This window comes from Myodes glareolus, chromosome 11 (genome assembly GCF_982192425.1).
Source record: "Myodes glareolus chromosome 11, mMyoGla1.1, whole genome shotgun sequence".
Taxonomy (NCBI): Eukaryota; Metazoa; Chordata; class Mammalia; order Rodentia; family Cricetidae; genus Myodes; species Myodes glareolus.
In genome coordinates, this window is record NC_142036.1 from 24042488 (window position 1) to 24060711 (window position 18224).

General features: G+C 45.6%; 1 protein-coding gene across 8 annotated transcripts in view; it reads right to left on the reverse strand.

The window, feature by feature from the left end:
- Window positions 1-18224, reverse strand: part of Unc79 (unc-79 subunit of NALCN channel complex) — a 246882-nt gene that overhangs the window by 10922 nt on the left and 217736 nt on the right. For all 8 annotated transcript variants that reach the window (XM_085697861.2, XM_048449516.3, XM_048449519.3 and 5 more), the window contains 7 exons: window positions 16696-16800; window positions 11724-11801; window positions 9096-9185; window positions 6542-6717; window positions 5691-5877; window positions 3858-4055; window positions 2179-2256 (listed from right to left, as the gene is read on the reverse strand). In XM_085697861.2, the coding sequence (XP_085553987.2) occupies window positions 2179-2256; window positions 3858-4055; window positions 5691-5877; window positions 6542-6717; window positions 9096-9185; window positions 11724-11801; window positions 16696-16800 (912 nt within the window). The remainder of the gene's footprint in view (window positions 1-2178; window positions 2257-3857; window positions 4056-5690; window positions 5878-6541; window positions 6718-9095; window positions 9186-11723; window positions 11802-16695; window positions 16801-18224) is intronic.

An 18224-nucleotide genomic window follows, 5' to 3' on the forward strand; every position in this document is an offset into this window, starting at 1 on the left:
TCTGTCAGGAGAGAAATATAATTTAAACCACAGCAAGATGCTAATACCCAGCTCCCAAAATAACTAATGTTAGAAATTGGCTACACCATATAACATATGCATGTATGGACTGTTACAATGATAACTGCTATACACTAATACAAGTTTTACTATATTAAGTGCCATGGAGGAACTGGAATGCTCTTCGCAGCCAAAGTGAACCTAACAGAGCACAGGCACCTTAGGAACAGTCTGCCACATTCTTAAGCAGTTTACACAGCAAACACAAAGCACGCATGCACCAAGATTCATATGTGCACACTCACAGCAGGTCTTACAGGACCCCTCTGATGTCCAACTGGCAACAGTGGATAAACAATGTGTAGTGTATCAATATAACGGACTACTATCAAACGTAAAAATTAATGATCAACTGATTCATGTAACAACATAATCTCAGCATAATGGTTCTAAGATGAAAAAGGCAGAAAAATACATGCACAGGATGAACCCATTCATAGCAAATTCTAGAGTACAATCAATGACAGAAATCAGATCAATAGTTGCCTGGGAACAGAAAGTAGCAGGACAGAGGCATCATAAGAAAGTATAAGAATGTTCTGGGGTGGCAGCTGTTCTCACTCTCTTGGTTGCCATGGTCACAGAAGCAATTGCAGTAAGACCAGTGAGACATCTTAGTGAGCAAACACACTGAGCACCATGCTGATGCCCTGAGTTCAACCCCAGGGACCCAGGAAGCAGGGAGAATTGACTTCTGAAGTCATCCTCTAACCTACATGCACTCCTTAGCAGTATACCTACACACACAGATGTATATGTGATCACATGCACACACACCTGCACATTGATTACATATGCATTCCATAGCAGCACATCCACTCACACATCCACATGTGCCCACACAATGCACTTCATAGCAATAATTAATCGATTATTAATTATTAATTGATTATTAATAATATCATTAATAATTGATGATTATTAATTAATTTTTATGTTTGATAGTAGTCCATTATATTGATACACATTATATGTGATACATATACACATATGATAACAATGTACATCTAGCAGTACCTACACATATACACACTACTCATGATAAATAAATAATTGTAAAAAGTACAGAAAATGCCCAGGCTCATCAAAGCACACAACTTAAATATGTCCAATGTAGCATGTGTAAATTCATGTGAATTACACCCTTAGAGAAACTGCAAAACATAAAATTAAGTAGGATCATCCAGCTGCCAGTTTTTCTCACACTGTTGACTTTTTTCTATGTTGAGCTGGGAAAGGTACATCTCTCCCATTTGAACCAAAGACCTGGCAGCGTCAGTTGAATATTCCCTGCAATGGGTTGTTTCTCCCCTACCCCAGCACAGCCTGAGATAATGAGTAACAAGAGTCTTTGATGGAGAGTGGAGCAAACTAAGGAGGGAAACAACAGGTTCCAAACTGAAGCTCTGTGCTGAGTGGTGACTGACGCCAAGACGGGACATATAGAGTAGGGGGTAAAGAAAAGATGTGGTCGGGAGGAGAAAACCTCAGTGGGATAAAGATGAGGGTCGGCAGATACAGAGGAAAAGGGGGAGCCAGGAGTGGGTTGAAGCCAGATCTGCCTCTCAGGTTTTACTCCCTGTGGCACAGGTAGACACACTCTCACCAGGTCCTCCTCACTCTTAGACATCATACTCTGCTGCTTCTGGAAAGATGACGAATGCTTGAATTATCCTCTTGTACCCTTACTTTTCATGTGCTTAAAATATCAACACACGAGACTAAACGATGTCAGAGAGAGCAGCAGGTGGCAAGTCAAACAACTGCACAGTCATTTCTTTGGTTTTCTGGGTGGCTTTTGCCAAGTAAGGCACCACCATCTGAACTGCATTGTCATAGGGCTGTTTTCAAAGCAGTGTTCCCCTGTCTATTTTAACTCCTGCATTATACGCAGCCACACTCTGATATGGAAGAATGCATCACAGTGTACAGTGAGACCAGACGGCATATTAGCCACTTGTTAAGATGTTGTGAAGCCATATTCTTCAGCCCCAACTGTACATGTTTAAACCGAACCCATTCTGTCTCCCTTTTTAGATCAGACATTTAAAACAAATCCATTATTTATTTTAGTAACATAAAATAAAATAATCTATAAAAATCATAAGTTGTTCTTACCTTGACAAAAATGGTTGAATTGCATTCTTGCAATGCCTCCATTAGGCTAATCACATGGAGACACACCATTTCTACCATCTGAAACAACACATATCCAAGTCAATCCCACTCCCAGGGAACGAGAAACCCTGTAAACCTGTCATCAGCCACAGAGGACTGCTCCCCTGCACCCAGGAGGTCTTCCTGCCTAACGACTGGAGACCAGAGAGACTTCCATTCACCTCCAAAACCTGGCACCAGAAACAGACTTTGCAAAGAGCCCAAGGCTTCCTCCCTCAGAGCAGATGCTGCTGAAGCTCAGGGGTGGCTGACTTGCAGGGCACCATGATTCCCCCTGGAAGACCAGTGGGCGGCATCAGTGGCATCCTCAGCACCCTTCAGGGTCGATCTCTTTCTCCATCTTGATCCTTCCTCCACTCACAGGAGTGTCTCTCAGGGAGTGGCTCAGTATACTCCAGATCTGCTTCGCAGGTCTTAATCCCAGGGCACAGGAGGCCATACTCACACAAATTCAAACAAGATTGTGTCCCTCGTTGGAAATCCTTAGGGATGGATTTTAAATCCCAGGAAGTTTTCACTAGAATGTTTTACTGGGTTGAATAAACTTTCCAGAAAAAAAGTAATTACAATTTATATGTAACATTATGTGTTTGGGGACATGTTCGTTTGTAACACTCGGATGTCAGGAGGAAAGCGTTGACACCAGCATGCTGACACTGAATGAAAATGCTAATCTCCAGCATAACATGTAAAGTTCCAGCTTTGGTGCCTCCAGAATAACATAACAGCTGATCACTGAGCTCCTCTCTGATCACAGAACCGTGACCCAATAAGTGCAATTATCTCCTTAGGCCCAGGAACTGTTTCCAAACCCTGATATGAGCATAACCTTCCCTTACTCAACCAAACAGCCTTCCCTGTGTAAAACTGGGCTACCTCCTTCTCCAGACAAATGCGAGTGCTTCAATAAAGAAATACACAGTCCTCCTTCCTTACAAAATGCTGGCAGGAAATACTCCTCACTGAAGACACATGCCCGAATACCTCTGTGGCCAGGACAGCATGATGTAGGGTCCTAGGCACACTGGGACGTGTTTGCCCTGCACCCATGCAACCATGACACTGGCTGCTGCTTCTTTAGTTGAGAATTCTTCAAATGAACCCCAGTGTCTTTCAGAAATAGCTCCCACACACCTCCAACTGGTTCCAGGAGGACCATCCAAGTTTGTTTAATGTAATGGGTACAGGCTAAGCATTCTCCAGACTCAGGTAGAATGCCCTCTCATGGTTAGTCTGCTTTCACTCACACTATGCCAGAAAGACTATCTAACGGCAGAAGTTTACACACATGGCTTTTGAATCCAAACCCAACATGGATTTTCTCCTAATTGTCTGTCTTTATACCATCTTAACAGTAGAAATCTCACATGGAGTTCATTTAGCTCTAGGTAGAAAAGATTAAAAAAAAATCTGCTTTGTATTGCTTTGTATTTGTTTTTTTTAAATATTCATGACCTACAACACGACACTTTTATATAATGGCATTGGCTACATAACACCTAACAGACACAGATTATTATGTTGCATACGTATTTGTGGGCTTGTGACGAGGAGAGGCTTAGATTTCTTTTTTTGTTTTGTCTTCTTTGTGTAGCTAAGAAGGCTCTTCACGAACTCACCACTTTGTTGTGGGCCATCAGCTGAAGGATGCTGGGTGTCACCCTACTCCAAAATTCCAGTGCTGTTAGTATTGCTGTGAAGCTGAACTCGTTCTGGTTTTGGACGTTTGTCGCCACGGCACTTTGTTCGCAGTACACCGTCCAGAGCTGGGCAAAGATGAAAGCATGGAAGAGGGAGCACATGTGGAGCACACAGGTCTGCAAAGGAAGAGGATGCGTGTTGCTCCGTGCTCACAGCAGGTGGTCGTGCCCCGGAGCACAGAAGCACAGAGGCGTGAGCCCAGACACAGACGCCTGGTTCCTCGAGTTGGCTCCTCTCTGCCAGTGCAAGTGTGCTCGGGGCCTCTTTTCCAGGAGGACACACCTAAATTTGCAGAGGAAATCTACCCGCTGCCTTGTCCTTTTAGGAGACTGACATTTGCACCCCTAAGCTGGGTTAGGAAAACAGTCGTTCTATTTTGCCGCGGTAGCATGTTTCCACATCTACAAAACAGGGGTAATAGTGAGTGAAAGAGAGGCAGGCAAGACCCTCTGTCCTGCACTTACAATCTCATGGTGTAGAGCAGTGTGGCCAGAACGCCCATCTGTGGCGAGCACACATTGCCACAGCTCCTACAACCCGGAGGCTTTCCGCAGACTGTCTCCACAATTCTCAGGCCATCCTACCATCTACAGATGAAGAACTGAAGCTGAGGAAGGTTAAATAACTTTTTCAAGTTCACAAAGGTCGTGGGGAGCGAAGGACACCCTGACTGACTGAAGTCTTGAGCTGATATGTGTGCTTTTGACATGGGCACGGCAATGTCAAGCAACCTAGCTTCAGACCCATGGAAAACTGGCAAAGCCTCCCCTGCTGTGAGGCTCAGAGGGATGGCAGCTTCTGCTGCGTGTGCAGGTGCTGATGGTATATGCACAACATCCTTGTCCCAGATGTTGACAGCCTGAAGACTGTTCCCCTTGTAGAGACTGCTCCTATGAGATTAGTTAAACTATGAGATTTGTCCAGCTGTATACCACAAACCTGCCTACACATAACAGATAGGTGTTCTGTCGTTTATCTGTACCTAATAACCACATGCAGGGATGGAGCTCAAAGGTACAAGTACCATCCTTAAAGATCAAACACAGGGTGGACCTTTTGCAAGTGTCATGTGAGTCACTGGGTGGGCACCCTTATTTTCTCATAGAGCTTGCTCTGGCCTAAATCTTAGCATCTCATAAACCCCCTGGAACCTCCTAGAGTTTGCCTAAGCTCTGGGAGATGACTTGGGGTGTCATGACATCGATCTGCCTGGGTTTTCCTTTATTCCCTTTAGGCCACTATGAGTCTCTGCAGTTTGCAAACTTCCTCTGTGTGGGTGATTCCAGTGTGCTTCGCTGAGCACCACGCTAGCCTTAGTTCCATGCTGTGAGTTCATGTGTCCTAAGGGATCTGAGTTGAAAAGATAGCGCACAAAGAATGAGATGGGGCATACATCCCATGCCCCCGCCCCCGCTTCATCCTTGGTTCAGAAAACTAAGCACAGAATTCTTATTGTATTTGTAACCTGTTATTTCTCTATATTTTTTTGTGACAAAAATGCCTGAGAAACCAATTCTTCCTCAACTCCATAATTTATCTCCATAAAAGTACAGGAAACAGTTTCGGGGGAGAAAAGGACAGCCTGGGAATTTAAACAACTCTAAGCAAGGCATTAGCACAGAGTCGCTTTCCCAGCAGCCACAGGAGGGTGAGCTGTAACGCCTTCACTTCTCAGAAGAAACTAATTGGCTGATAAGGGTCTCCATTAGCAATTCCAATGCACTGAGTCTGAATCTGCAGAAATCACTTACCTTTGATTGCTCTGGAAATCCAATTAAGATAACAATAAGGTGGTCTGCGATGTGGGAACCTGCATCCAGAGGTATTGGAAGGCAGGGAGAGGAGGCATTGGGACAGACTGCATTATGGGTGAGGGACCCCAGGAGCAGCCAGGATAGCAGCCGGATGTGGGAGACACACTCAATGAATTCTTTAGGTCTGTCAGGAAAGAAAGGAGGCATCGAGGGTGACTTTATGTTTTCTCTTTCCTCCAATGCCCAGCGGACATTTACTGGAGGAAGGGATGAAGGTGTGGTCTTACAGGCTAGTACACAAAACACCGAGGCAAGAGTCTCATCTATTTGTCTTGCTTCCTGCTCTAATCCTGGATTTTCCCTTCAGGAAGGAGCAGCTTAGGTGGGACAAGATTCAATATCCTTCAGTCAGCCTGGCTGTCTCCCTTTCTGAAAGCTTTCTTTCTTCTCATCAGGAAGTCCTCCCCTGGCATCCTCTCATGGGAAAGGGGCACAGAGCTCCTCTCTTGCTGGCCACTCCCATAGATTTCCCCCAAAGCCATGAGCTCCAGCTAAACCCCAGGGATTCAGGAGCACTTCTGCTCATCGGCCCCACTCCACCACCACTTGCATTTACTCTTTGTGTGTGGGTACTTTGCCTCCACATGTGTCTGTACTCTATGCATGTGCAGGACACACAAAAGCCAGAAGAGGGTGTCAGATCTCCCGGGACTGGAGTTATAGACAGCTGTGAGCCACCATGTGTGTGCTGGGAATCAAATCTAGGTCCTGTGGAAAAGCAGCCAGTGCTCTTCTTCATGGGGCTCTCTCTCCTGTCCCCGCCCCTTTAAAAGTAAGAAGAGTCTCACCCTTGCTGCATGGCGGAAGGAGGGTGGTAGAGCCAAGGCAGATAGCGGACCACAGCCTTGTTATCTCTGTGGTTGCCCCGGGAGATTTCCATAGCTGCAATCTGAGCCAGGCCAACTTTGAGATGGCCACCAAAGGTGTCCTCATGCAGAGGCTGGGAGCACGTCTTCATGTGGCTCTGTAAAGTCGAAGGACACTTTGAAGGTCAGGTCGTTCCCATAGCATCGCACTCCAGGCAACACAACCCACTTAACTTCTTAAATGGTTTCCCTCTGTCCTTAGGCTAAGAGCTGGGGTGGGAGTGGGGCAGGATGGGGTCAATGGGACCCACCTGTGGCCTACAGAGGCAGATTGCCTACTGTCCTGGCCTTGGCATCATCCCCCTTCCTCCATTCTGGGCTCCGCTGCGTCAGCTCTGCTGTCCCACTCCCACGTCTCTATCTGGAACACTGCTCCTCTTTGCTGAATTGTTCAAATTTAGCTCAAGTATCACTTCCCTTAGAGAGCCTTCCCCGAACTCCCTGGCCAGGTCCATGCTACTGTCTACTGCTTCTTTACAGCAAGTGTGAAAGCCACAGTTCTATTTCAGCTTACGTGACATATTCACCAAATCTGGCGTCCTAGCAGACTCTAAACTGCATGAGTACAGCTTCCGTGTCTGTATCTGCTGTTTGCCCATCAATGCAATCCTAATGCCCACAACAGTGCAGGTGTAATACCGACACTCAATATATATTTGCTAAGTTAGTTTGAAGGTTTATTTTGCTCAGGAACTTGAGACGTAGGTTCTAGAGCTGGTTCTATTCTGAGTAGCCGATGACCACAGATAAGCCAATTGGCATTAAGAAAGCACCGTTGGAAGCTACCACTCTGGCCACAGTTCTCTGCAGCTGTCCCCTTCCAAAGACACAGTCACCCATGAGACATTGTCCAGAGTCCCAGAGCCAGGAGCCCTCATCTGGGAGAGGAGACAACATCAAAGCGGCTATTGGTGGTCACAACTCCCACCCACTCCTTCCCTGCCTCCTGCCTGGAAATCGAGAAACCCTGGTTGCATTGTATGCTTGTGCCTCCATCCTCACAGAGGCGCTCTACTTCTGCAATGTGGGCTCTGAGTCCTCTCTTCAGGGGTTCCACCATGCAATGTTTCTTTGGTACTGGGTCCTACACTCTCTTCAGAGCCACTGCCATGCTTTTGTCTGTCTGTCTGTGTGTCTGTCTGACCACAGTGTTAGTGTTCTACTAAACTCTTTCTTCCCATGAGTTCATCTGAGCACCTCTCTAGAAAGCTCCCATCCCAATCCTTGTAGCTGCCTGAGGGTTGTGATCTGCTCCCTAACTTGAATTAGCGGTCAGAGGGTTGGATTTATCATCTTTTCAACTATCACTAGTGTTTGTGAATGATTTTTCAGAAGCTTCTGTAAAACAAGCTCAAAATGTTTAGGTAACGGTTGCTGCCTCTTCTTCTTGTATTAAAGTCATTTAAGTTCATGTGACCAGAGTCAGTGATTGGTGACCAGCATATGACTAAAGGACAGGGACGCTCACTCCAAAATGGCTGGATTTAGACGCGGCACTTTCTATCCCTTGTCTTTGCTCTTCTCCCCATCACCCTAGCGAGAAACACCCTGGCTGCCTGAGCAGAATGCTAAGGTGGAGCCTAGTGAAGAAGCCACATTCTCAGCTGGTGCTTTGTCACTCTCTGGACCGTGCTTGGCTTCCCATCTGCCCTTGTCCTGAGCCTTCCTCAACTCTTCCAGATTTTAATCTTTTAGGTCCCTGATAGGACCATGGCAGACAAAGGCATCTGCATCATTTGTTCATCCCATCACCACCCCCTCACCCCGCCCCTTACCACACCCCTCACCCCACCCCCTTACCACACCCCTCACCCCACCCCCTTACCACACCCCTCACCCCACTACTACACCCCCTGCACTGGGATTTTGTTCATACACAAATTGAATTCTGTTCCATTCCCTTCATTATTTCCCTAAAGAAGGTAGCAGACAAACAACTGATCTGTGTGTGTGCAAAGAGCCACAGTCTTCCTGTGTTGGTTCATATCCATCTTGAGCCCATGAGACAAGGGAGGAGCCTGCTGACTCCCTTAGCAGAGGAGGAAATGGAACTGAGATATTGAGAGAGCTCTGGCTGGGTGAAGGGGGGTCCACTGGGGCTCACAGCAGTCTGGAGTTCAGCTCTGATGTAACCACTTCTGAGAAGTGTGACCTTGACAGCAGGACCACATCACTCAAGCCTCAGTTTCTATGCTTTTAAAAGGGCTTATATTGAATAAGGACATTGTAAGAATGCAGCAAATATTTTAAAAACTACACAAAATGCTGATACCATAGGTCTTTCCTTTCCTCTTTTTATTTTGTAGAACTGCTGGATCCCAATTCTTCAGACTCCCACCCCCAAGAAATGGGCCCATTCCACAGTGCTGCAGCTGCTTCTGCCAGGAGCCACAAATTCCCTTGTGGGTCTCCCTCATTCTCTGAAAACTCTTCTGTTCTGCGACCCTAAGGGGCGAGCAGGCGGACGCCAGCTTACCTTGAGCTTGGTTAGGGTGTGCATGTCTGCCATGAAGTCCAGCACTTCGCTGACGTACTGCCGTATGCAATCCATCGCTGCCGTCCCACACTGAAACACAGGCACACTGCTCGGCCACAGCGCCACTTCCCGCTGTCACCACAATCTCATTCTAAAGCCCGTTCGTTCTCTGTTACTCCCCCAACCACTGCCTTCAGTACAAAACTGGTTTTGAAGGTTTATGGTGGAGACGAAAGAAACTGGACAGCCTCAAAGAAATGAAATCAATGGCTATTTCCACCAGGCAAACGAAGTGAGGCTTGCTTGCTCTTGCTCTTAAACTGCCATAAACACCAGAGTCCACTTAACTGGGGCCGCCGGAACCTGCAGGGAAGTCTTGGATGTGCACGAGATGTGCACTATCGAGGTTAACACTGGCATGATCATTTTTACTTCCCCTACACACATATCATATCAGGTTTGCAGAATCAAAAGTTCTTTTCAAATCACATCATGACTTGACCTTATAAGCAGTCAGTATGTTACTAAATAGATACTTGTATTCGTTTTGAGTTCTTCCTAGGATAGACAACTAGAAGAAAGAAGTGTGATGGGCGCCTCCCTCACACACTTCAAGTGTGTTTGGTCCATTTCACAGGAAAAGAAAAAGCATTCTGTGTGGTAGGTTATGGACTGGCTGGGACCTGCTCTCTGAAAGCAGTGCCGTGAATCTGGGATTCAAAGCAAAACAGAGGAAAGTGGACGGACAGGCTGGCTGCATCAAAGCTGAGCTTGCGAGAGAACCCACATGTCAGCTGCATAATGTGGATCAAAGGCAGGCTGTCTTTGAAGCCCCATGAATACCCTGCTAACGGCCTCTCTGGGCTTCCTTTAGGAAAATCTGGAACATTACAGACTTAACTAGCTCGCCCAGAGACTTGCATTTCCCCCATATTCATGTAAATCTGCACAGCACTGAACTGTATCACCTCCCCTCTCTTCTAGAATGTTCCGCTTGTCAGTTCCTCTGACAGGATAACAAATAGTAAAATAAGGTCAGTGGCCAGTCTGTCAGTGCTTTCCAAGCGCTTTACATGTTCCAAGGTTTTCTCCCTTTAATTCAAATCCAGCAAAGGAATTATAAAAGGGTATTGTGCTCCGGCATTTGCAATATGAATCCTTTAATGCAAAAACAGGATCCCCCACCCTCAATTTATTCCACTCTCTGACCTTTCGTGTATCACGCGAGGAAGAGCGGAGACTCCGCTCTTGAATTTCCTGAAAGGGATCTGTGTCTTTCATGGGGAATATTTTATACCACTTCAACTAGGCAAATGCCACTGAAAAGAATCACTGGGACATTATTCAATATTTACCATTGCTCGTTCCAGTGGCAGAGACTACATCCAGCCTTAAAACCCACCTTAGGCTCGGGAAAATCCTGGGGAGCCACCTATACTTTAAAAGGCACAAGCTGACAATTTCCAATCCCAGCTTTGTATCTTTAGCTGTGTCACCAGGAAGAGACGAATGAGAGACTGCTCTGTGTGTCTCAGAGAGATCCGCCTTGCCCTGACAGGAAACTGGTGATAAAGGCGCTGGCTTTCGCTAACCTCAAGCATGTGAGCTGAAATCAATCACACCCAGCTCTTCAAAATCCATCTGACTTAAAAGCCACATTTCTTATATTATAAAAACGGCATGAGTTCATTGTGAGAAGCAGCAAACGCCAAGCATTAAAAAGAACGATTTAAAACCCCGTAATCCTAGACCCTGCCTTGCTTCTCTGAGACAGTCACTGCTCGCATTTCCTCCCCTAGACTCTGCTGAGGGCACCCAACATGCAGGGACCTGTGGGAAGACTGACATGGCCTCTGCTCGGCAGCCCTCCATTTAAGCGCATCACCAGCCTCTCTGATGGAGTAGCATTCTTGGAAATCTTTGCCTGACATCCACACAGCAGCCTGCCTTCTGGGTGATGTCAACTCAACTAAACAACAGAGGGGCAAAGGACAGAGAAGCCCACCTCTCAAGTTGTCGCCATCCCCTGACTAGTCGGGATGCCCATGCAAACGTCACACAAGACAACAATGCATTCCTGGGTGCCGAGCACCTAGGAATTGGAACTTGATGGCAAACCTCACATTATACCGACAACTGTTAAAAGCCCTTATAAATGGTGCAGTAATTCTCCTCCAATGAACCTGTCCTGAAGAAAGAGTCCAAAGCATGGACTCAGTTTTAAGAATAATGACCTCAACTGCATCTCAGTTACAAAAGCAGCATAACTGAAAACAAACCGCCCAGCTGAACGTCAACATTCACTGCTTTGTCTTCGGGGTTTCTATGAAGCCCCTGCTGGTCTTTTGCTTGTATAAGCCACCATGTGCAGCATTAATAGCCAGCATTTACTCTGCACAATGTTTAGCATGCATTTTCCCAGTCAGTTCTCAACATACACGAGACCCTGCTGCATCTCATTCATGGGTGACATAAAAGCAGGGAGCCACAGTTTAAGTGACTTGACCCTAGAGTCACCACTAGTAAATGCCAAGCCTCAAACTTGGGTACCTGTCTTAAAGCCTTCATTTCTAAATACCGTTCACTGAAATAAAAAAAACACGGGCCATAAACTCGGCCAGGACTTACCCCAGGCACGGAGGCTATCATCTGCTTGCTCAGAATGGTGGACTCAGCTAGCTTGGTTCCAGCATCTGCACAAATAAACTAATAAAAAATTGAAAGGTGAATTATTTTTAAGAGTACTCATATAGTTACAACTAACTTATAATCTTGTTAAAAAGGCTTAAATTTATTCATGTTTACTTTCGTTATGTTATGGTCCCTCCCTTCCCGAAATACCAGACTTGCTAATCATGATGGTCTATTCCTGTCAGCTTAGAAACAACATGAGCATGTGTATGCTAACTTTACGAAATCCAAGATTGAATCAAGGAAGAAAGTGGTATGTGTGCGCGTGCGTGCGTGTGTGTGTGTGTGTGTGTGTGTGTGTGTGTGCGCGTGTGTGTGCGTGTGTGTCGGAGGGGACTCTCAGAGCTCCCAAGGCACCCAGTCCGTCCTGCAGTGCTCAACAGCTGCTGGCACACAATCCTGGACCTTCATGATGTCTATCATGACAGCACAACTCAGAATGGGTGTCAAAGTGACTTGACCCTCTCCAGAGATAGCTTGCTACCCCAGGGAAGCCCAGGAAGAGCTAGCCTGCTGTCCTAGAGCAGCCCAGAAAGAATTAGTCTGTGGTCCCCGCCTAGCCCAGGAAGAGTTTGTAAATGGATTAATCAATTACGTCTTAAGATCATGATGAGGATGGACTTGCCAGATTATAATTTAATTTGCTTTCATTACAGGCATTGACAGGTGTTTCCTACTTAATCTAACATTCGGTTATTTATGGTTTTAGGGGGAATAGTTAAACTAAGCCCAGGGATAGCTGAGTAATTAACTCCTGTTTGATTTCTCTTCTTGGCCTCTGGCCAGCTATCCTAGCAACTTTGGAATCTGCTGTTTGCAGAACTCAGAGCTCTAAGAAGGTTTTGACATAAAGTCGCTCCTTCCCATCCATTTGGAAGGTGTGGGGAACCTGAGCAGGAAAGGTCAAAACACCAGCGTGGAGCTACACAAGCTCCATCCTGCCAAACTGGAGAAAGAAACAACAGTTGCGGTCAAGCAGAAAAGTTCAGAGAGGCCTGATGGGAAAGTGTGGGACAAAGGAATGGAAACCAACATTTGGATGAACTAATCGGGTGTGCAGATCTGAGTGTGCTGATTGGCAGCAGGTTTCAGCTAGCTAGGTGGGGCTCTACATCAATGACCTTTCCTAATGTGTTTATTCTAATGCTGTGTAAGGAAGAGTCCTGAATCAGGTTTAAACACCAGGAAGCCTTTAACTTTAGCGACAACCTGTATGCAGAAACAGTGAGGTGGGTAACATTTAGCAGAACAGCAGGGTGTAAAAGCAAGTACTCCCAACCCGTCTCCTGGCAGATGCTGCATGCTTTCCCATAAAATGACTTTTCCAAAGCTGTCTGAGTTTGCAGTCTAAGACAGGTGACCTACGGCTAAGTTCTAAGCCCATCAGAACACCAGTGTTAATGCCTATTCTCACGATTAAAAAAAAAAAAAAAGAAACAGTGGCAGAGGCCTTGGTAAGATGGTGCCATGCCAAACATGTGACATAAAGGGCATTAGAGTGGCCTCTCAGGACAGCCAAAGGTCCTGGCCCTCAAAATGTACTTGTATGGCCTAAGTAGGGGACATTGAGCAAGGTAGGGTCAACACAGAAGCACAAGTGTGACCACTAGGATCCACCTTCAGCAGGTACCTGCCCCCTGCCAGACACTGTGCTTAGACTCAAAACTGTCACGACTTACACAAGTCAAAATAAAACACCGGTTTTACTTGAAAGGGAGCAAAGGCACACAATCCTCTGAAAGCCCAGGGACCATTATCAGTGTCCTCAGTCCAGGGTATTTCTACAGCATATGAGCAACTGAACTCAGTAAATCTGTTATTTTATTATAGCTGCCAACCACAAACTGGCAAAGCCCTCACTGTAACGGCACAGAACTGCTCAAACATCAAGGTACAACTGAGCTCAGGGGAAGTGAAGCAAAAACTCTATACTTTCACATAACAACAGTGAGTGGAAAAAAGACGCCATGAATTTGAAAGCGAGCAAGGGGCAGTGTATGGGGGGTCTGGAGGGGCAGGGAAGGGAGAGGTGGTGTCATCATATTACAATCCCAAAATAAAAGTTCAAAAACAAAAGCAAGAGGATTCTGTGCTCTCAGGAAGGAATATGCCACTGAAATATGTACTCCTCCATAAGAACAAAAGGACACAAAGAAGCACACCATCCATTATGCGTCATTACTATATTCATCATCAGCAAAAAAAATACCCAAAATAGCATGTCTACATTCCCTCCCATAGGGCGGGTTATTAGCAACTTTGCTAGTATTAAAGACTTGCTCAGTGATATGAATTAAAAACAGCAGCCATACCTTTGTTCTCAGCCCACAACTAACCTATTTTTACAAGAGAACCTTTTACCAACATGATCCTGCAGCCCTTGGTTGTGCAGGGACCCCCCACAGCGTGGGAGGGGTGTGTGCAAATTAGTCAAGTATCTACTTTCCACACAGGAGCAGAGGAAATCCATTTGGACTTGAAGTCAGTCTTTCCGGTGACTTTTAATAAGTTATTATTCTACTGTGGAAGCTTTCCTTGAATCTTCAAATATACTGGCCTATCTATCATGCATCAAGCATTCTCAGTATAAGGGGAGGGGAGGGGCTCCCAGGATGCCACCAGTAATGAAGAATTTCTAGGAATTGTGGAACAGACCAGTACTGTGACTGCCTTGAAAGTAGGTAAGCATTCACTGTTGGGTAGGGGTGTTGCGGAGTATTTGTTTAACTACATAAAGATGTGTTGTTATTTTACCTTGCCTGCTTAAGATACCTGATTGGTCTAATAAAAAGCTAAACATCCAATAGTGAGGGAGAAGATATAGGCAGGACTTCTGGGCAGTGAGATTAAGTAGGAGAAGGAATTTAGGCTCAGGAAAGAAAGAAAAAAGAGACACCAGGGAGATGCCAGGGTCCAGCCAGTCAGACACAGAGGAAGCCAGAAGTAGGGCAGCAAAATGAAAGAAAGGTAAACTACCCCAAGGTAAAACATTGACGAATAGAAACAGATTAAACTAAGTTAAAAGAGCTAGTGGGTCAAGCTTAAACTAAAGCTGAGCATTCATAATTAATAATAAGTCTCTGTGTCTTTATTTGGGGACAGGTTGGCAGCTCAAAGAAAATTCAGACTGCATAGGGGTCTCTGGTATTGCCATTTAACATAAACACAATTAAGGTATGCCTACACATGGGACAATGTAACAGTTCCATCCAGATAAGCTTATCTATAGTAAACTGTCTCATATGGGGCAGGACCCCAGGGTGGAGACGAGAGCTACACTGGCTTTCAGAGACACTTCACTTTGTCCTCATTAATAACTAGAATGGTTTACTCTAACAGTTTATAGATGAGTTACTAACAAATGGCATGATGTTTAATTTTTTTGTTTTTGTCAGAGAAAGATGAAACATTGTTCAAAAGGCTATTCCTCCAGGGTAGGATGTCAGTGTTTCCTGGACACCTCTCCAATCTGAACAGTTTCTCAACTGAAGGTGTCAGTGTGTATGTACATTGTTTATTTGAAAATGTAATCCTAGTTCCTGGGAGACTGAGGCAAGAAGTGCTAAGGAGTTAGAGGCTAGCCTGGACTACGCAATGAGACTCAGTCTTAAAAAACAATCTTAAAATGTCGTATTCGTAATGGCAGACAAACATTCAAAAGTCCCATTTAGAAATGTCTGCTTTTAGACCTCTTTCTTGTTGACACGAGTTTGTCTTTGTTACTTATTCACCAAACAGTGATGCAGTAATCACTGTTTTCACGGCTGCCTTAAGCGCTGGGTAATTGGAACTGTCAGTGTTCTCCTGTTGTCTGGCGATAGGCGCTCATTAGGGTTGACTCATGGACTTCACAGAAACCAGCCCACAACCTCTACAGTGTGAGGTGCCAGACCCCACGAAGACCGGCCACACAGACATGCTCTGCTCAGGACAGAGAGCAGGAGACGGGTGCTGTCCAGTGCTATGGAGAGAACCTAGGGTCCTCAAGCTTGTTTTCTGTCTGTACTGTTTCAAGTCTTCCAGTCTCTGGCTGGCAGACCTGCCAAGCAGACACTAGTCCTGGTGACCCAGCTCTATGGACAATAAGTTCTTCCCTGATTACACAGGGGGGAATCCGTCCTGCTTACAACTTTTCCCAAGGACTTTCTTTATCTGTCTCTCTTTTCTGACACTAGCCACAGCCTGTCTTGGAGGTTTAAATGGGCCTGCCTACGATGCCGGTAAGGACACTGGAGACAGAGGGCTTCAGCCCCTACTTTGTAGTTCAATATCCAGAAGCATAATCATTGTCATTAACTCTCCAGTGCTTGCCCTCAAGCCCTCTGCCTCAGTAGACCCACGGAGGCTGATTCTCATCTTCCACCCATGAACACAACACATCCTGCCCCTTGGCTGTGTCTGGTCTGGCCCATCCTCACGAATACAGAAGATCCTGGGGCTTGTGTATGCTGATTGGACCGTGCAGGAAAACTTCAGCCTGCAGCCCCGCTCTTAGCTTCCTTAGTTCCATCTCTGCAAATCCCTTTTCGTGTGTGTGTGTGTGTGTGTGTGTGTGTGTGTGTGTGTGTGTGTGTTGGATCTCCTTGAGCTGACTGAGCCAGATATGGATGTGAGGAACCAAACCACTGACCATCTCTTCAGCCCTGAGTAACAAGTTTCTTGATGACAAAAATTATGGTTTTATTCTATATTTTTACCATACACAAACTAGGTCCACCCCGGGACAAAAAAAATTACTCCTTCTTTGTCTATTCAGCAAGTGGAAGTGCCAAGCACACTGAGTATCAGAGCAACACTCCCCTGTCTCTTGACAAGTGCTTTGGCCTGGAGCATACTACCCAGGCCTCCATTGCCTTTCCCCAACACTCACAACATCATGAAAAGTTTTGCAGATGCAGCACAGATCTACCTGGACAAGAAGCAGGAGGTTTGTATCTGGCAACGGAGACTTGAACTTTAGGGCCTGGAGAAGTTCCAGAACAACACTCCGAGACAGGTAGAATTTATCCCGTTCCTAAAACAAAATAAAAGGGGTTAGTCATTTTCAAAATTCAATTTGCATGACCTATACCAAATAAGCTTCAAAAGTTTACAGATCAGAAATTCTAACCAGTGTTTAAAGTACAATGAGCTGTCTTCTATCAGAACCACAGGATTCTCTTCTGAGTCACAGGCAGCAGAGTTTACAAGCTGCACAACCCAACAGAACTAACTAAGCATATGTTTTTCAGTATTAAGGGTGGATACAGAGAGAAGCAGGCACAGATCCCCCCAAAACTCCACGTTCCCTCCAAGACACCCCTTTTCTGACCTGGATGATTTCAAGTGTACAGAAAGCAGAGAGAACGGACATTTTATGTACCCACCATCCCCGTTCAGTGTATCCTCCCTTCCTGGAAGTCTTCTCTACTTGGAATCTGTTGCTTATTGTGTGTTTCCATATTGGACTACACATGCGCACCTCCATTAGAACTTTTTTAAACCTTAGTACTATGACATCATATACTATGCATATCTTTTCTTCAACTTAGAATTTTTATGCTGTTAGTTAGCCCTCAATATATTTAACTCATTATTTTGAGTCAACGATTTACTAGCATTATATTGTATAGCTGCGCCACAACTCACCAACATTAGTTGCATATTAGATGGACTGTCTCCATTATCCAACACTGCACTCATGCAGTGGAGCACATGGTGTGTAAGTGTACAGTTAAGGAGTTAAAATGGGCTTAGCTCTCAGGTAGCGAACACTTAGGACAGGACCTCACATGGCAAAGACCTCAGGGGCTCTGGGGAGTATTCATTCTCATCCACTGTGTCTGTGTGTTTAGCTGGTTACATTAGCTATGTGCTGAAGGTTTTCACTTCGCAGTTCCATGTAGAGATACTGTGTTTCCACAACTGTTCTCTTCCTTCAAAGAGCCTTCTGCTTCTTCTTCCCAGGCGCATGTGGCCTGCACTGGCTGACCACAGCTACCTTAGTATACAGAAAGGCTCATGGATTGAACCTCAGAGCCAACACTGTACTGGGTACAGCAAAAACAAGTTTATTCTGGTCTTCCTTAGTTTGAGCCCTGAATGGAGGTATACTCTTGTGGAGGATGTGGAATCCAGCTCTCCAGTCCGACGTTCGTCTCTCTACCCTCCTTAACTTCGGAAGCTGCAGCTCAGCCAAAGAGAAAGCCGATCAACATTTCCAGGGAAAAACTGGCCTTTGGGGCCAAATTCACCATGCTGAAGAGTGCAGGGTCAGGCTCACCACCCTGCAGGACTCAGGGCCAGGCTCACCACGCCCAGGCTTACTACCCTGCAGGATTGTGCTCTTCCGATCCCTGGCATCATGATGTCTGTATATTTGGCTAACATACTGATGCTCCCAAGAAGCTTAAAAGAGAATAGCCTGTTTATTTTAAAAAAAATCCAATTTTAAAAAAT